The following is a 17,958-nucleotide window of genomic DNA, read 5'->3' as shown; positions in this document are numbered from 1 at the left end:
GTGGTGCCTGCTTGCCAGTTTCATCACCTCCACCTGGAATGTGCCCAAATCCCATCCCCAGTCACACTGCCTCCAGCTCTCTCGATGCAGTGGCCATTCTAAAAGCTCATCTTCAATTATGCCACAACCTTGCTTGCAAACCTTGTGTTTCAGTACCAAAACCAATGCTGTTTTGTTTCCATGATTTTGCATGTGCAATTCCCCCTGGCAGGTATGTCCCTACCTATCTTGTAAACTCCTGTTCATTTGTCAATGCCCTGCTTAGCTGTTACCTGTTAAGTTTCTCTCTCTCTCTCTCTCTCTCTCTCTCACACACACTCACACACATTTTGGACAGAAATAATCATTCCTTCTCTGTGTTACCTCTGTGTCTTATATAGTATCCATGTTAAATAGTACTCGTTATTGTAAAGGGGTAATGTGTGCATCTCTCTGGAGAGCTATGGGTAGACAGGTTAAGAGCATCAGCTCTGGAGCCAGACTGCCTAGACTTTATTTGGGCTCCACCAAAGCTGAGAGACCTTGGACATGTTACTTCTCTCTATGCTTCACTTCCTCTTCTGTAAAATGCGGTTAATACTAGAACCTACTACTTTGGGCTGTTCGAAGAATTCAATGAATTAATGGACATAAAATGATCCAGCACAGTGCCTAACACAGAGCAAATGATCCATATGCATCCACTGTTGTACCCAGAGTTGAAGACAATGTTTGGGAGAGAGACCTCAGTAAGGATTAGTGAACAACTTCAGTGGAATACAATCTTCAACATCCATCCCCAACCTACTTTTACAACTTTATTTTTAATTCTCACCTACAAAAATCCTGAGTTGTTATCAAAGACACTATCTCCCTTTCCCTCTGCCACCTCTATCTCTTTGCAAATGCTGTCTTGCATAGCTAAAAGATTTCTTCTCCACCTGCCTTCCCCCCTCCCATCTCTGGTAGTTCTCCAATCTGTCTACCTAAAGAACATTGATTTCAGGATAGCACTGCCTGGGCATTCTGATTTAGTAGGGCTGGGGTTGTGGGGGAGCCTGGGAATTGCCAGTTTAAGAAGCCCACCAGAGGACTTTAATGTGCGGCTAAGTATGTCAAATACACCTTGAATAGAGCAGACACCCAACAAATGTCTGAGGAATGAAACTCCTGCACTACTTCCTGTACCACCATAGACGCTTAGACAAAGTTCCTTCCTATTTCCAAACAAACACAGGAGTACTGCAGTTCCTGAGGCCACAACAAGTGCAAGAACACTTAATAAGTGAGCAGACAAAACAATTTGCTTTTATATATGGGCTCCTTTTTTTCTGAGTTATATCAATACCTTTCCTCAGTGTTCGTAGAATATTGCCCCACCTAAATCTAGAGAAAAGCTTAAGAAATATTTTTAAATTCACATGTAAGAAAATTTACTTGGGGCAGCTCTCCAGAAAAGAAAACGAAAAAAAAATCAAAATAAGGAACTGAACCAAGGAAAAACATGGTATTAAAGAAATAGTGCTTTCAACTCTATTTATAAAATCCTTAAATGTGAATGGCTTAAATGATGCAATCAAAACAAAACAATCCAGATTGTCAAACTAGATTAAAAAATAAGATTCAATTATATGTTATTCATACAAGATACATTTTATTTTTTGTTTTTTCTAGATTTCATTATTTTTTAATTGACAAATATAAATTGTGCACATTTATGTTGTACAACTTGATGTTTTGAAATATATATGCATCGTGGAATAGCCACATCAAGCTAACACCTGCATTACCTCACATACTTTTCATGTTTGAAAGGGACAACCAAAGTAAGTACTCTCTACCATTTTTCTGATGTGAAAACATTTGAAAATTTTTAAAAATTCCACCCACTGGTTTTAGACTCTACTCTAGCAGCCCTCATTTTTTCCTCCTCCACCCCACTGCTCAACTACCAAAATCATCTTCTAGGAGACTAAAGATATTTACCTTGGCTCCACTTCCTCTGGGAAGCACCCTAGGCTGCCACCAGTGTCCTCCACCACCCTCCCCAGCTGTTCCTCTGTGCTCCATCAGTGCCCCGTACCCATTGCCCCTGATGTTAGGGCACTCACAGTTCTGAACACCGTAACCCATGTCTCTAACTCGAAAGTGAGCTCCTCCAAAGCAGGGAGGGCTCCTTCATCTTTATTCCAACCAGGAAGCAGCATGCAGTAACTTCCTAATGCATATTTCTATTAAATTTAGTGAGAAACAAAAGCCCTCTAGCCCAGAGGTTCTCAACCTTTTAATTACCAGAGGTGCCTTGTATCATTTTTTAAGATTTTCCTGAATAGTGTTCTTAATAATTTATTCGGATTCCCACTTAATTAAACTCTGAACACACCAAACTACCAATTGGAACTACTGAAAAAATTAGTGCTACCTAACTAAATTGCTATGAATTCCAAACAAAGGCAAAAAAAAAAAAAAAAAAACCAAAACCACTAATGTTTTAGTTACTGTTTGGTTTAGTTATCAAAATCTTGGTAAAATTGGGTAACTTTCTCAAATGATTTTTAAAACCCAAAGCTATCAAACACATCAGAATAAAGAAAAATGACTGCCCCACACACACCTAGTGAGAGGACAATTTAATGACATGCATCAAGGGCCTTAAAAATGTCAGTCTTAGGCCCAGTCATTCTACTCTGGAGAATTCTACCTTAAGGAAATATAAAATACAAAAATATACAAAAATGTGTTTTCTATGCAAAACATGTTATTGATGGGTAATTTATAATATCGAAAAGTGGGAAACAACCTAGATATCTAACAATTTGGGAATGGTTAAAAAAACAAAAAGTTATACAACAGCCAAACAATGGAAAACTATGAAGCCTGTTAAAATGAGGCTTACACGGAATTTTTTAAAACATAGCAATATGTCTAAGTGACGATGATAAATCAACAAAGTAGAATATAAAATTGTCTGCATGGTATGACCGCAACTATACACAAAATAATTTTTTTTAAAAAAGGACAAATGAAATCCACTAAAAGTTCAAAAGTGATTTGTTTCCAAGTGGTGGTATTCTGGGTAAATTTTTCATCTTTATTTTTCTCTATGTTTTCTAATGTTATGCAATAAGGACAGTGCTTTTATAACTTTTTTAAAAATATCAAAAGATTAAAATACAAAACACCCTGAGGACTCATTACTAACATGTCCAAACAACAACTTTTAAAAGATAGTATTCACAGATCTGTCCAGGAACTCAAAATGATGAACTAAAAACAAAAATCTCATACTTTTTAACAAATCCATAATAGTTCTTCAACTTCTTCCTCTGCTGACTATTACATAGAATATTAAGATTGTAAAAAATAATTTGTACCTACTAACAACTATCTTTCAATCATGAGATCAAACTATTATTCGACATCTGGACACTTGAGCTACCTGCATTGATTGCCAAACACATTTCCAGGACAGAAGTGTCTCTCTTTAGACCAACTCCAAGTATACCCTCCAGAGCAATGAGTGTTCTGTGCCAACCATGAAAAGAAGAAAGATTCCAAAGTTCCTTTTGAAAGAGTCCAACAAATATTTGAGCTGTTGTGACCAGATCCTCACTTCTGCTAGATAACAAGCTTTTCTTGGAAAAAAGATACACCACTGTGCTTTGAGGGCCAAACGACCTTGGTGTGTAACTTTAGGTAATGAAATGATCTTGAATATTATCCCTAGGATGCGATGTGACATTTCTAACCAGAACTCTTCTTTTCTGTAGAAGACCATGTGGTTTGATGAAAAGACGACAGGTTGTGCAGTCAACAGAACTAGTTTTAAATCTCAAATCTGCCACTCACCAGCCTTGTGACCTTGGTGAGTTAACTTCCCCAAGCCTAAGCTTTCTGTAAAACAGGGCTAACAGTACCTACCTAAAAGGTTGCTGTGAGAATTCACCAAGCTAATAGAACAAAAGTGCCCAGCACGGTATACGGCACATACCAAGCATTCTAAGTGACAGCTTTTATTCTTACAGCTTGGCTCGGTGTTCATTTCAGTATTTCGTTTGAAATAGTGCCCTTTGCAATACAAATGAAAAGGGATTTTTAAATGGACACAGAGCATGGACAAGCCAACACTGAAGGAAATTGTTTCAGTGTTTTAATTGAATTTCATCCTGAAATTCCTAACAAAAACCCCTTAATCACAGGAAAATCTAGCTAAAACCTCACAAAGCCAAAACACAGAATTTGTCCCTTAACTTGATCATTCAGAATGAGGGGCCTGAAGGCCATGGAGGTTAGGAATTGTAAGTTTACACATCAACCCCATCCAGTTATTTGATCTTGGACACGTGACTTAATCCCCGTAAACACAAGTTCCTTCCGTATAGAAGGGGAGAAGAACAGTAATTAGAGTTGTGAAAATTTAAAAGAAAAAAAATAGCCTGTAGTAAGTGTCTGCCACATTGCAAGTGATTAAAATACTGTAGCTTTTTTTACAGTAATCAGAGCTGACATGAAAATTTAAAAGAAAAAAAAAAAAGCCCACGTTAAGTGTCTGCCACATAGCAAATGATTAAAATATTGTGGTTTTTATCATATGTTTAATATTACACCAACTGCTAATGCTTCATTTCATCAATGCCAATGAGTTGTATCCAGAAAAACAGGAAAATAAATAAATCTCAAAGCACAGAGGGCCACTCTGACCCTCTGTCAGTACTTACGTCGGCAGACCTTACAGCACTGGCCAGCGATGTGCACAGGGAGGGAGTCTGGGGAACAATTGAGAGGAGGGCAGGACATCCTTCGGCATTCCACAGTACCACTCTGAGGAAGGAAGGAAGGAAGGAAGGAAGGAAGGAAGGAAGGAAGGAAGGAAGGAAGGAAGGAAAGACAAAGGGAAAAAAAATCTCAGAAGTATCCTTTGAAAGATCCTATTGTTGAGAAAGTTCACATCTCCCAGAAACCTCATCAGGGAAACATATGCAGTATGAGGAATGCCCAGTTCCCTGCAGGACCACAGATAAAGTATTTTCTCCAGCCCGAATGAACCTGTGCCACCTCAATTCCTTTTCTGATAGACATCACTGGCTTCATCCCACCTGCCCACATGGGCTAAGCAGATTATGCAGTAAATAAAATATCTATTTTTACAAGACCATAAATAACGTATTTGCAGACTCTGTCAATCATTTCTGAGGCTCTAACAATCTGTTTTGTATTTTCCTGGACAAACAATGGCATTCTTCAGATATTTATCAAGTAATTTCAGCTGGACAGGGTTTACATACTAATTTTTGGAGGGGGCTGTTATAATTTGCTGAAACAGACAAAGGAGTATACAAGTGGATACCCTGAAAGTTGGGCATTGGGGAGAGGGAATGCCTTGAAATTCTCTGAAACAGGCGATGGATATACCTTGCAAAATACAACAAAAACACCTAGAGACTAATGAAGCCCCCTTTTTAAATTTATTCTACTTGTAAATAAAGCTAACCATTAGGTTGTTTGAAAATCAGAGAAGTCCCTTCCTTCCTCCATATTCCGCGACCTCCAACCTCCAAATGGTATGTTACTTCATAATAATATTAAATCAAATTAGAATGTGTTGGCAACGGAAAGCAGATTTGAATTTCTGAGTATTTATATAAGAAATGACACTTTTCCAGCATCACTTCACAATTGCTCGGACTGCCAGTGGGTGTCATGTAAAAAGGTAACACTTCTTAGAGTTAACATTATATATTAAAGCACCCGATCACACTATAATTGGTGAACTTCTCCCCTTTAAACTGTTTATTTTTTACTCATTTACAAAAAGGCTTACTTTGCACGTGCAGTTCCTGCAGTGGTCACCATCAACCCAAGAGTCTTGGTCGCGATAGAGCAGTCCACTCACTTGGCAGGTCTTCTCACAATGACAGTTTTCCAATTGACTAAGTCTTGTCTCTGCATAATTTAGCTGCAAACAAGAATTACTACATATAATTTCTATAATTGAATGGCATCGTCCTAACAAGGCTAACAGCCAAAAGAATAAAAGTTCTTATTTAAAGAAGAGGAGAAAAAAAATGCTCAGAGTACTTCACTGAGTTTTAGCAGGATCTGTTTTTTGCTTTTTGGTCTTTTTAAGCAAGGTAGACTCGCTCTAAATCGAAGACATATTGGCTCCCACGGTCTAATGAATACCAAACGAGACATTAAACTGTATTTCAGGAACCTCATGGGTGTTCATAAACGTGTGTACTTTCAGCTCGAGCCCACACAGAAACGCTCATAATGAATGTGTTCTCAAGGACTCATTACAATGTTTACAGGAGATCTAATCAGGAACTCCGATGCGCTTACATTTATCTCCCACTATCCTCTCCATGTTCTTCACACACTAACCAGAATGTCATGGTTTGCAAACTAGGAAGTCACTGATTCCTCTCTGATGAAAAATTCTGGAGAGTTGGGACCAGAAAAAAGAAAGTCTTCAGAGGATCTAGTTTCCCCTCAGATCAGCATCCCTCAAACAAATGCCCCGGGAACTCACTTTGGTGGTCAGATGAAGGTCAGGAGAGGTAATCAAACCCCCAGTTAAGATCAGCATTTTGTAAAATAACCTTTGTCATTTTTCTAGGCCACCCAATCATTACCACTAATCACAGAGTCTTAGAATCTCCCATTTGAAAGGGATTATAAAGTTTGAGTATCCTCACAAGAAACCCCAAGTGCTTATCTAGCCTCTGTCTGCATATCTCCAGTGGAGGGACACTTACTATCTTCCAAGGAAAGCCACTTTTTTTGGTGCACTCTGGATATTTGAAACATCTTTCCTGGTTTAGGCTATGGAATCTCTCCTTTTCTCCTGCTAGTTCTAGGTTTTCTTTGTAACTCATCCTCAGCAAGCCTAATCAAACATTTCAGGCTAATCTGTCCTCATGTCTCTCTTGACCACATTCAGCACCACCGAGTCCCCTTAACGGCCCCTCATAATATGGTTCCGTTTCTCTCTTCTAATCACTTTTCATATAGCCTACTCCAGTTTGCCTTCAAAAATATGGTGCAAAAAACCCTAAACATAGTACTTTGGTGTGATCTGTCTATTGTCACATCCAGACCAAGAGTAACTCAACCCAGTCTCTTTACATAGAGACCACCATGATTAAAAAACAAATTCCATTTCCTAAAATCTTACCTAATAGCTTCTCTTTTCCTTCTCAATCATATGTATGCGTCTATGTCTTGAGTACTTCCCCCCACATAGGAGATAAATCTTTGATCCAACTAAGACTACTTTGAGCCAATATTTTAGCTATAATAGTTGAACCTGAAGAATGATGACTTCCATCATCTTTCTATGTTAACTGTGGCTTCATTCTCTCCTCAATTACTCATAAAAGCTCAGCTCACTGGAAGTGGAATCCACATGTAATTGTCACCCTTGTTTTTGTCATTTATTTCCTCCTTTTCCTCCAAGATTTTGGACTTTCTCAAGAAAACATGTCCCATGTCCACCTTCTATAGGTGGTAGCAAAGGGCAGAAAAAATAACCACTAGGATCCTGGACAAAATGCATGCACTATGATCAGCCCATGAAGAACTGAGTTGACTCTGCCTGAAATATTAGCTTCCTATGACTCCTTCTAATATGCATGATCTTCAAAAAATTGTTTCATTTACAACTCCAGCCTAATTACAGAGTTTCTAGAATCTATGATAATTAAGTTCTTTGGGAATTCTTTAGGAAACACAGATAAAATACATTTCCAAGAGTTTGCTGAGGTCAAGTGACCAAACTATATATAGTTGTCCCTTGGGGGGGGTTGGTTCTAGAACCCTCTGCAGATACCAAAATCAAAACTAATTCTCAATTCTCTTCTATAAAATTCTATAGTATTTGCATATAACCGACACATGTTCTCCCATATACTTGAAATTATCTCTAGATTATTTGTAATACCTAACACAATGCCTACATGTCACTCCATTTGCACGGATTGAGTATAGTACTTAGTGCTCAGAAAATTCAAGTTTTGCTTTCTGTAACTCTGTGTATTTTTTTTTCTGAATATTTTTGATCCGAGGTTGGTTGAATCCATGGATGTAGAACCCACAGATACAGAGGGCCGACTGTATAGGTCAGAGATTATAAAAAGGAAGTGACAATTTATCACTTAGTATCTTTACTTCATTTCTATAGGCCCAATAGTTTCCACATAAGGTAGTGACTGATGTCTGACCTTCAACTGAACAGCAAATGGTTGAATTAGATCTGTATCCCTCCTAAAGGAGGCTCAGAATTGGGTATCTTTGTGAAAGGAGCAGTGCCTGCCTTACCCTGAAAGTCTGTATCACTCCAAGAAGAGAGCTTCTTAAGGACTACATGATCCAAAAGGCAATTCTGTTTCCATCCAAGTTTTCTGAAATTCCAGAAGCTTGCCTAAGGGTGATATTGGCAATTTCCAGTACTGTCCCACAAAGCTGAGCTACGCTTACCACAAAACTCTACTCTGAGGAAAATGTCAGTTTTAATATAATGGAAGTTATTCTGAAGGCTGATTTTGTTTCTTTTCTGAATATCGTTTTTATTTTTAATAGACATAGCCTTTTCTGACAACACTGAAAAGCCCTAATCTCTCTAATAGTAAGAATGCATCAGATGGACACAAAGACAAAGGGCTAATTTTTCAAAGGCACTTAATATGCAGTCTTGCCTTTCCTTTCCCCCTGCTAAATCCTACAACAACAATAAAAGGGACAAACAACTCTGAATCAAAAAATGAATTACACTTTCTGTCACTGGCATTAGCGTGCTGAATTTATACAAATTCATTTTCAAAAGCTATTTCTACACTACTTGCCATTTTCTCCAAGAATATCTGCAAACCCAAAATAGACAGGGTATCAAATCCACATCTCTATTCTGTCTTCCTTTTGTTCATGTGTTTATCTAAGCAACCATGGACCGAATCATTTATTCTTAATTCCATACATTCAAAGATAGACAGCAGAGGCCTTTTTCATAAGCAGGAGGTCAATGAATGGACCTAACTACACTAGTCGTGGGGTAGATTGCTTTGTTTTCCTTTGAAATACTATTTATTTGGCATTTGCTATATGGAAGGGAAAAAAGAAATTCTCTATTGTTAAACCTTTAAGCTTAATTGAAAAATCATTATTGAGCTCCTTGAAACAATGAAAGTCTCAAAACTAAATATGTTACAAGCTGAAATGCCACTCCAAGGGCTGCTTGATTTGCATACATAGATTTGTCAAAGATTTAAACAGAAGTAATCAAGAAATTCCCAGTCTCTAGTGTCTCTTCTTTCTGAGTCTGAAGGCAGAATGGGATTATAGCACAGCTGGGATTTGAGAGCAGGACAGAGCCTGACCCTATCACAATGTACCTGCCCCAGCTGGTGGATGGTTCCCACAATGTCAAGACTAGCTGGGAGAACTTTCAGGATAAGCCAGGGAAGGGATGGATACTTGTGGACCACTAAGGGATGTTTCAGAGGACCAAAGAAGCATATTACTTTGAGTAATGGCCTCATACCTTCTCTGCCTTAAAAAAAAAAAGTGTGGCTTTACCAAAATGCCAGGATTCCTCAAGAGAACTCTTATTTACCCTGACCTCTGTTCTCCTGAATGTGAATGCAAGCTGCTCCCTTGATCTGTCTTGTATCAAGCAAGGGCACAGTCATTTGCCAGCATCTCCAACCCTAAGAAGAGAAAATAAAGGGTGAACTCTCCTAGACAGATCTCTGGGCTGATCTGATTTCTGTACATGTTAGTTTGACCTGACTTTGGCTACCACTTCCTGTCCAGCTTGTACACTGGGCTTGCTCTCTGAGAGGGCTCCAGGGCTTCCACGTTGACCCAAGTATGAGGACTTCCCGCTGCCTTCCAGGACCTCCTAGAACCACGCTTTAGACTAGGGACCTGAGAGCAACTCACAGCCTCTGCCTGACTGTGATTCCAACCCACTGAGGAAGATGTACATTTTCTTAGAGATCATCTTCCCCTCATGGTTGCCTGTTTTTTCTAGGTTTAACAGCATAAATAACAATAGCTACCATGTATTGAATGTCCATTGTGTGCCATGCAGCACACCTCACTTTCCTGGTCTCATGGAATCTTTGCAAAACCAGGAATAATTGTCATCATTTTCTATATGGGGAAATGGCAGTAGGAGCAAGTCCCATGACTTGTTCAAGGCTACAAACATTCAAGGAAGTGATAAAACAGAGACTCAGAATCTGATCAATCTGACTCCAAAGCTCATTCTCTGTCTCTGCTGTGATCTATGTGGCTATATGCCTATCTTAACCATAGCTGCTGGACAACTCAATCCAAACCTTCAAAGCTCAGCTCCAACCCCATTAACTAAATCTTGCCACAATAGCTTTATTTAACTAAAAGCAAAGACTGAATCCACATGAATTTGGTGCCATAGAATTCTCTTTGCATCAGGGAACCATACTGAACTTCCAGCTTGCTTCACGTCTTCAGACTCTATCTCCAATCTGCCAAAAGGGTGAATTACACTTCTGCTCCCACCAAGATGGCAGACTAAACACCCTGCGGGACTTCACCAAGTGAGCCAACTAAAATGCTGCATTCAGTATAGAACCAAAAACTTTTGAAAATCATCACAGAGCAGACACTAAAGAAAGCCACAGAGGCCTAAACAAAGTGACAGCAGGGATCCCAGGAAATAAGTGAGCACCAAAACTGACAACGTCCTTAAGGTCTCAGAAACTTGGAGCCCTTGAGCTCCTATTCTGACAGCAGCACAGGGTAGGAGTCAGGGAAGAGTTAGGGGACAGGGTCTTCCCAGATGGTTGTCTTAAAGGAAACTCCTACATAAAGATGGGGCACTACTGTGCTGTACCTTCAGTTTTAGAGTGAACAAAAAGAAAATGAAGCTTGCGTAAGGCACAGAAAGAAAACCGTCCTGTTTAGACCTTGGCACTAGCTAAAGGGGGAAAATATCTTCCTTGAGAATACTTAAGGAATCTTTTCCTGAGACTTCAGCTGGCCCATCCTAGGTTTAGCAGTCTGAGTCTGAGTAGTCTGTGTGGCCTGAAAATTCTTAAGCAGACGGTGTAAGATAAGGTGGCACAGAGTGGTCCTGACAGAAAATCACACAGAATTTCAACACAGAATTCAAGGAATTCCCATAGATTTCCAAGGAAAACAAGAAGCTCAGGGTACATTAAGAGGCTTTGCTCTCTTTTTTACTTATTTATTTATTTTTTGACCACTAGGTGCTATGGGAAGGGGCCTTGTTCTTGCCCTAAGCTCCTCCTTGAAAAGTTGCTACCAGCTCATGTTCCCATATTTCACTCTCAACAGATATCATCTGAAAACTTTAGCACAGCTCAATGAAATGATCCAACACACATTTCTCTTTTCCTGTCTTTTTATGTGCTCATTCTTCTTGCTGATATCTCCATCCTCCTGCCAGTAACATCTACCTCCTCCTGTCCAATAGTCACTCCCTCTCTATCTTTTGTCTCTTGCTCCAGCCCTCTCTTCTTGAACCATAAACTTTCTCAGTCATGATTCCACTTTCAGGTTCTAACTACCTGAGTTCAGGTCCTGACTCTGCCATCCACTATCTTAAGGAAAACTTATCACAGCTTCCTGGACCTCATTCTTCCCCGCTGTAAAGTAGGCTAATAAATTAAACCTAACTCACAAGATTGTTGTAAGGATTTAAGTGACAGTGAATATAAACAGTCTAAGCATCATAATTAATACATAGTAAATGCTCAACAGATGTTATCTAGTGTGAGTGACTTTCCAGCTTCTTCCAGATCAAGGGTTGACAAACAGACCAGTGGGCCAAATCTGGCCACCACTTATTTTTGTAAGGCCTGTGAGCTAAGAATGGTTTTTACAGTTTTCAATAGTTGTATTTTAAATGATTATAAATGATTACAGTTAAATGAAATAAGCATATATTAATACATAATATCCTCAATTTCACGTCTTGGCCTTCAAAGCCCCAAATTTACTAGCTGGTCCTTTACAGAAAAAGTTGGCCAATTCCTATTCTAGATTATCATAGATTTCAAATTACGCAGTGAAAATGGAAGTAGTCAGTTTTCAAACGGTAATTATATACACAGTTTGGAAGGAACAGACTTACAGATCTGCTAAAACACTAGAGGTGAGGTTTAGAAGGTGGATTAAATCTGTGGTCACCAACCCCCAGACTGTGGATCGGACCAGTCAGTGGCCTGTTAGGAACTGGGCCGCACAGCAGGAGGTGAGCAGCTGGTGAGCTCCCTATTGCTCGCCATGCCGCCATCCATGGAAAAATCGTCTTATATGAAACCAGTCCCTGGTGCCAAAAACATTGGGGACTGCTAGATTAAACCATTTTCCACTTGCAATTGCCCACAATTAAGTATCTTCCACCTCACAAATGCCCATTTTTACATAATAATGTTTTGAGAATAGAGCTCCATGTGGCTCCTAGGTAATGCATAACTAAAAAGAGAAAAATGATACTCCCTGCAATGGGAAAGAATGAGAAAGAAAAGGGCATCCTGAAAGCTGGAGAAGGGAGAATCGCAATCACCAGAGACTGAGTGGCATGTTGCTTGTTCCAAAAATTTGGTAGCATGCTAAAATATAATTAACAGTATTGAGATCAAGCTGCTCCAGACAATATGAAATAAAAGCCTTTATATGCCACAAGCTGGGAAGGCAAATAATTGCCTGTGTTTCACATTTCCACTATACTCTGAAGTGAAAAGCTAATGCTTTTCAGATCTCTAACCTCAGTCTCAATCCTTCTCTCACAAAAATGTTCCATCTCTCCTTTCCAGACAAAAAGAGACTTAGCTTGGCCAAAAACCTAGTTTGAAAAAGAAACATTGTCTTCAGTGGCACAATCTACGGGTCCAAACCACAGCCTTACCTCCTACTCACTCACCCACCCACCAACTTTTTCCACGTCTTGGCTGATGGTAGGGAGCAGTCTTAGCCGCAGGTGGAAGAGGATTAATGTATCATTTTCACTGTTATTAAAATTCTCCCTTTTGCAGAGTATAATGTCTCTTAGGCCCAACCTAATTCTTTCTTCGCCCTAGGCGGGAAATCACGTCCACGACTGATTGGTATCATAACAATGGCATTAGCCACATTTTCTATTTTTTCAGTGTCTTTTTCCACGAGGCTCAGAGCTTTTCATTATGAAGCTACACTTTATGAACGTATGTTAAAGCCCCCAATTGTTTACATTTTTGGCTCCACCACTTAGTAGGAACATTTCTAGGGTAGAAATCATGTCTTGTTCACCGTTGCCTCGTTATGCCTAACACAGTGCCCAGCAAATAGCAGGTCCTCAGAAGAAGCTTGTTAAGTGACTGATGGAAAGGAGGAAAAAATGCAGAATTATAGAAAACTGAAGATGTTGAAAGGCAAACTTTACCCCCTTCACCATTTAACTCAGGACAAGCTCTGAAATGAATCACACATTAAAATGTGATATAATGCCTTCCTGTGACAGTAATCTGTCCCTAACAATACCTATTTTGCCCCTTCCGATCCTTGGCAATTATTCTTACATCCAAAATGCATTAGCTTATACGCAGCAGTGGCTCTGACCGTATATCATCTTACAGTGTTACTAGTTTAATAGCCAATGGGCAAATTCCTTTTCTATTTCCCCGGGGAATCTATGGTGATACATGTTGCCTCTTGCTTCCAAACATTTTTCAAGGAAACATTCTGATACAGTCTAATAGTATCAGAGACATGAATGGTTATGTTTACTACAGGTAGTCCTATTTCCAGTAAGAATAAACCATTTTTGTAGTAACATAGAGCAGATGCCAAGGCTAAAAATGTTTCCATTACAGCATATCACTCTAAATTCCAGATAGGACAGAGAAAGAAATGAAACATCACAAGTGAAATTTAGATACCTACTTTTGCAGTCATCTTGGCCAAAAGCTCTTGTAAATCCATTATTCCTTGCACCAAGCTTAAGAAATCACTGCAGGTTGGGCAAGCTCAAAAAAGAAAACAGAAAATAGAAATTAATATTATGCTAACATAAGAAAGAAATTTTTTAAACAGTAGCTGTTTGACTATGTAGAAGGGTTTTTGCTTTTTTGGTTAAGTATTGCTCTGAAATTTGAGTGAAATCACAGAGGATTTCAGGTCTGGATCTTCTCCTATTTTAATAAGCACAAAGAGAGGAACAGGAAATAAGTGCTATTAATTGAAAAGAAAGGCAACATGACACTTTAAAATTGTAATGAAACCCTCATTTTTATTGAGAGCTGACCGAAAAATATGTTAAGTACCACCGAAGAAGAAAATGTAAACTCACCTCCAGGTCAAAACGTTTAAAACCAGATTTTTTAAATATATATATAATTATATTAAACATATCTTGTGTATCAATCTATAGAACCTGCTAGAATAACCCTTTTCTTACCTTCAAATCATAATTTTATAAATAATACAGTCTCCTTAAAATTTCAGATACAGAATTATGTAATAGAGATAAGTTCTCTTTCATTATCCTATCTCAGAAGTCAATACTGTAAATAGATTGTGTATATCCTTCCAGATGTGTTTCTCTGATATAATCAAGTTATGTAATATTAAAAATTTGCAAATGTTTTTAGTTGCTACTTACTGCGATTTAAGTTCGGACACTGGGTTATGTATCCATTTGGCATAAAGATGATCTTCCCATCTTGGATGATCCCCTTGATAACAGAAGAGACAGGTGGCAATCAAGATTACTGTCACCATCAAATGGTCCCTGTGTAGTCACATAGTCTCTGGAGATTATTTTTTAGCAAGACTAATTCATTCAAAAGGTGAAGTATACACTGAACTAGTTTAATAGCCAATGGGAAAATTCATCCCCCAGCCCAAACCATCCTCTTTTAGAAATCTTGAAATATACAGTCATCTTGAGAAAGCTACAGTAAGTTGCCACTGGTTAATGCCAATGATAGAGCACCAAGGATCCCTCAGTAAATGTTCTTAAAATATCAAATTACCAAAGCATTGGTTCAATAAAAATTCTCTTCAGCCCTAATCATCCTAGAACATTAAATATTACCGATTGACAGATTTTTTAAGTGAGAAGAAAGAAATAATAGAAACATATTAGACTAATAATGTTTCTATCGATTCATGTAGTCAAGGAAATAAAATTAGACACCAGGAAAATTCCATAACAATCTTTGGTATTCAACTAATTGAGTAATGTGAGACTTTGTTGGTGAGTCTTAAGACTTGCTCAATACCTGGGAGTCAAAGGTGGTCTTGTAATTCTATAATTTAGTCTGGAAGAAAAGCTCAAATTTAAGAAAGTCATCAGGACTGCCATCTCTCAATGAAAATATTGACTTGGCTTTTGAATTTTTCAAGTTGAATTTTAAGATTCTGTTTTTAGGTTTGGTGGGGGGTTTTTTTCCCCTGATTTGATGGAAGAGATATTACAGAACAGATGGAAGATGTGGAAGCTGGTTCAGAATATTGAGCTTAATCTATAAATAAAATATAGGCTTAAGATAGTGCTGCAAGTCTTTCACAGGGAGTAACATTTAACATTTATGTGCTCATCTTCTAAACAGCAGAAGGCAATCAGCAAATGCTATTTTCTGCTTATTATTTCAAGATAAAATATTAATTGGAAATATTAATAGAAATAACAGGATCACGGCACCTCTTCCGCAGAATTATATAGGTTTATAAACCTTTTCCTCTTCGAGGATGATGCAGTGTTTGCGGTTACAAGAAAAGACAGCCTCACCATGGGGAAGAAAGTTCCTGCCACTGCTCCTCAATATTAATTCATAATCTCTTGCAGGGGGATACCAGGGAGCAATTAATGGAGCACAATCTAAGTGAATTAGCTTCTCTCTGGGACGAAGCTGCTCAGTTTTTCAAATCAAATTAACTCCTTCAAGAGATAAGAGCACCTTCTGAGCACATGTGGCAATTTGAGGAAAAGCAAGGAATTACAAGTCAGGGAGCCTGGGTTCAAGTTCGGGACCCATCTCTAGCTAACTGAGTGAACTTGGGCTATACATCAACCACCTTTTCTGAGCCTCAGTTGCTTCATCTGGAAAAACAGTGCTGGATAAAAAGTTAACGATCCTCCTCCAGCACTCAAATTCGAGGTCACTTAAGCAGGCATCCAAACTGAAATTGTCACATTTAGTTCTCTGCGTTTTCATTACCTTTCAAGTTTAAAAAAGTAAAATCAAAATCAATCTGGACAGACAAAACTATAGATTTCCATCTTAGGGATTTCCTAGGACACGGGAAATTTCAGTGCTAAAACAGAAGAGGCAAACCAGGACTGCTGCTCACCCTAGCTGATGTGGAAGGAAACGGACAGGTCTACCTATTACTTGTCTGTCAGAAAATCCTAAATATTCATAGTTTTATCATCCACGGAAAGGGCACTCAGAAACCTGGAGCTTATTCGTCACCGTAGCAAATACCTTTGCAAAAAACAAATTGAAAATTCATTTAAAAGGGATATCCTGTCCCATTGATCCTATAGCAAGGTAATATGGTACATAGCAGTGTTCCTTTTCCTTTTTAAGTGACTCTACTAATTTTCATTTCATTCCAAATCACAAATTGCCTCCCCACACCTTTGTATCCCTCCTCCTTTCTCTGTCTTCCTACTTGTAATCTCTGGCGTGTGTGTGTGTGTGTGTGTGTGTGTGTTACACAGATCATTAGGTGAAGGCCAACAATGTTGACTTGAACAAAAGCAGAAATAAGAGCTGACAGCTTCCCAATGCTCATTAACACAAAAACCCAAAGCACCTGGTATTTTTTCTGAGGAAAGTTCATGGGGGTCATCCGACATGCTGGTATGAAAATTTGTTCTTGCCAAATGAATCAAGATGGGAATGTTAATTTATTTGAATGGGCGTAATTCAATGCTGGATTAAAAGAAAGGATTAAAAGGATTAAAAGAAATACCAACTTCAATCCAAAGAAGTCTAAGTGTGTATGTGTGCATGCATGTGACTACATACATGTGGCTGCTTCCCAGCACTTTCCCCAGAACAAGAACCAGAAGGGCTGGCATTAAATTGCCATATGGATAATTTAGTAACTGGACATTTGTCAGTAAAAGGAGCATTTACTAAGCATGTAGTTTTCTTTATAAAACTACAAAAAGGAGTTTTATAACGTATGAAACTACAAAGCAGTTCCATCAACCTTATTCCTCTCGCCCAAAAAAAATCATCTATGAAGATTTTCATAGATGAAAATATGCCTTCAAGCACTGCAACTTCTCCCAAAGGAGATAGGGTATAAGAAGACAGAATTTCTATTATTTCTCTTCACTTAACTTTAAATGTATCTACACTTAGCTGAAAAATGCAACGATAGCTGGGCCTATATTAGCTGACCTCATTTGATCTCGTTTTTTCAGACTCACGCTTTATTTCATATTCATCTTGGCAGCGTTTCTCAAATTTTGAGGTCCTTAAGAATCACCTTGAGTATGTGTTAAATATTCAGATGCCTGGGTCAAAACCAAAAGATTCTGTTTCAGTAGGACTGGGGTGGGCCCAGGAATCTCCATTGTTAAAAGCTATCCCAAATTATTCTGATCAAAGGTAGAAGGACCTCACTTTGAAAAATCCTGCTCTATTATCAATAATTTGCTTCTTTTAGAGCAAGAGGGTTTACTCATTAAAAGTTCACAGTAGTTAAAATAGCATCCAACTCCTATATATAAATAGAGCAAAATCTCACTGATTTGTATTAATCACTGAATGAAAACCAACAGAATTACTAGACTATAAACACTATGAAGGCAAAAATTGTATATTTTCAATTCAGTATCCTCTGCAGTTTCTATTGTAGATTTCTCATAGTAAGAACAATAAATATTTTAAGAGCATCAAATTCCCAAAAACTATGAATTATACAATATTGAAACACATAATTTTGAGCACTGCTAGATTCTGTGAAGATCAT

General features: G+C 38.4%; 1 protein-coding gene across 3 annotated transcripts in view; it reads right to left on the bottom strand.

Annotated features, from left to right (window-relative positions):
• The window catches only part of NELL1 (neural EGFL like 1), a 720,354-nt gene that overhangs the window by 540,081 nt on the left and 162,315 nt on the right, over nt 1–17,958 (bottom strand). For all 3 annotated transcript variants that reach the window (XM_069469705.1, XM_069469706.1, XM_069469704.1), the window contains 4 exons: nt 14,627–14,699; nt 13,909–13,991; nt 5,801–5,935; nt 4,698–4,800 (listed from right to left, as the gene is read on the bottom strand). In XM_069469705.1, the coding sequence (XP_069325806.1) occupies nt 4,698–4,800; nt 5,801–5,935; nt 13,909–13,991; nt 14,627–14,699 (394 nt within the window). The remainder of the gene's footprint in view (nt 1–4,697; nt 4,801–5,800; nt 5,936–13,908; nt 13,992–14,626; nt 14,700–17,958) is intronic.

Source organism: Eulemur rufifrons, chromosome 6 (assembly GCF_041146395.1).
Source record: "Eulemur rufifrons isolate Redbay chromosome 6, OSU_ERuf_1, whole genome shotgun sequence".
NCBI lineage: Eukaryota > Metazoa > Chordata > Mammalia > Primates > Lemuridae > Eulemur > Eulemur rufifrons.
Note: the sequence above shows the minus strand (reverse complement) of the source record. Positions and strands in the feature narration are given on the sequence as shown.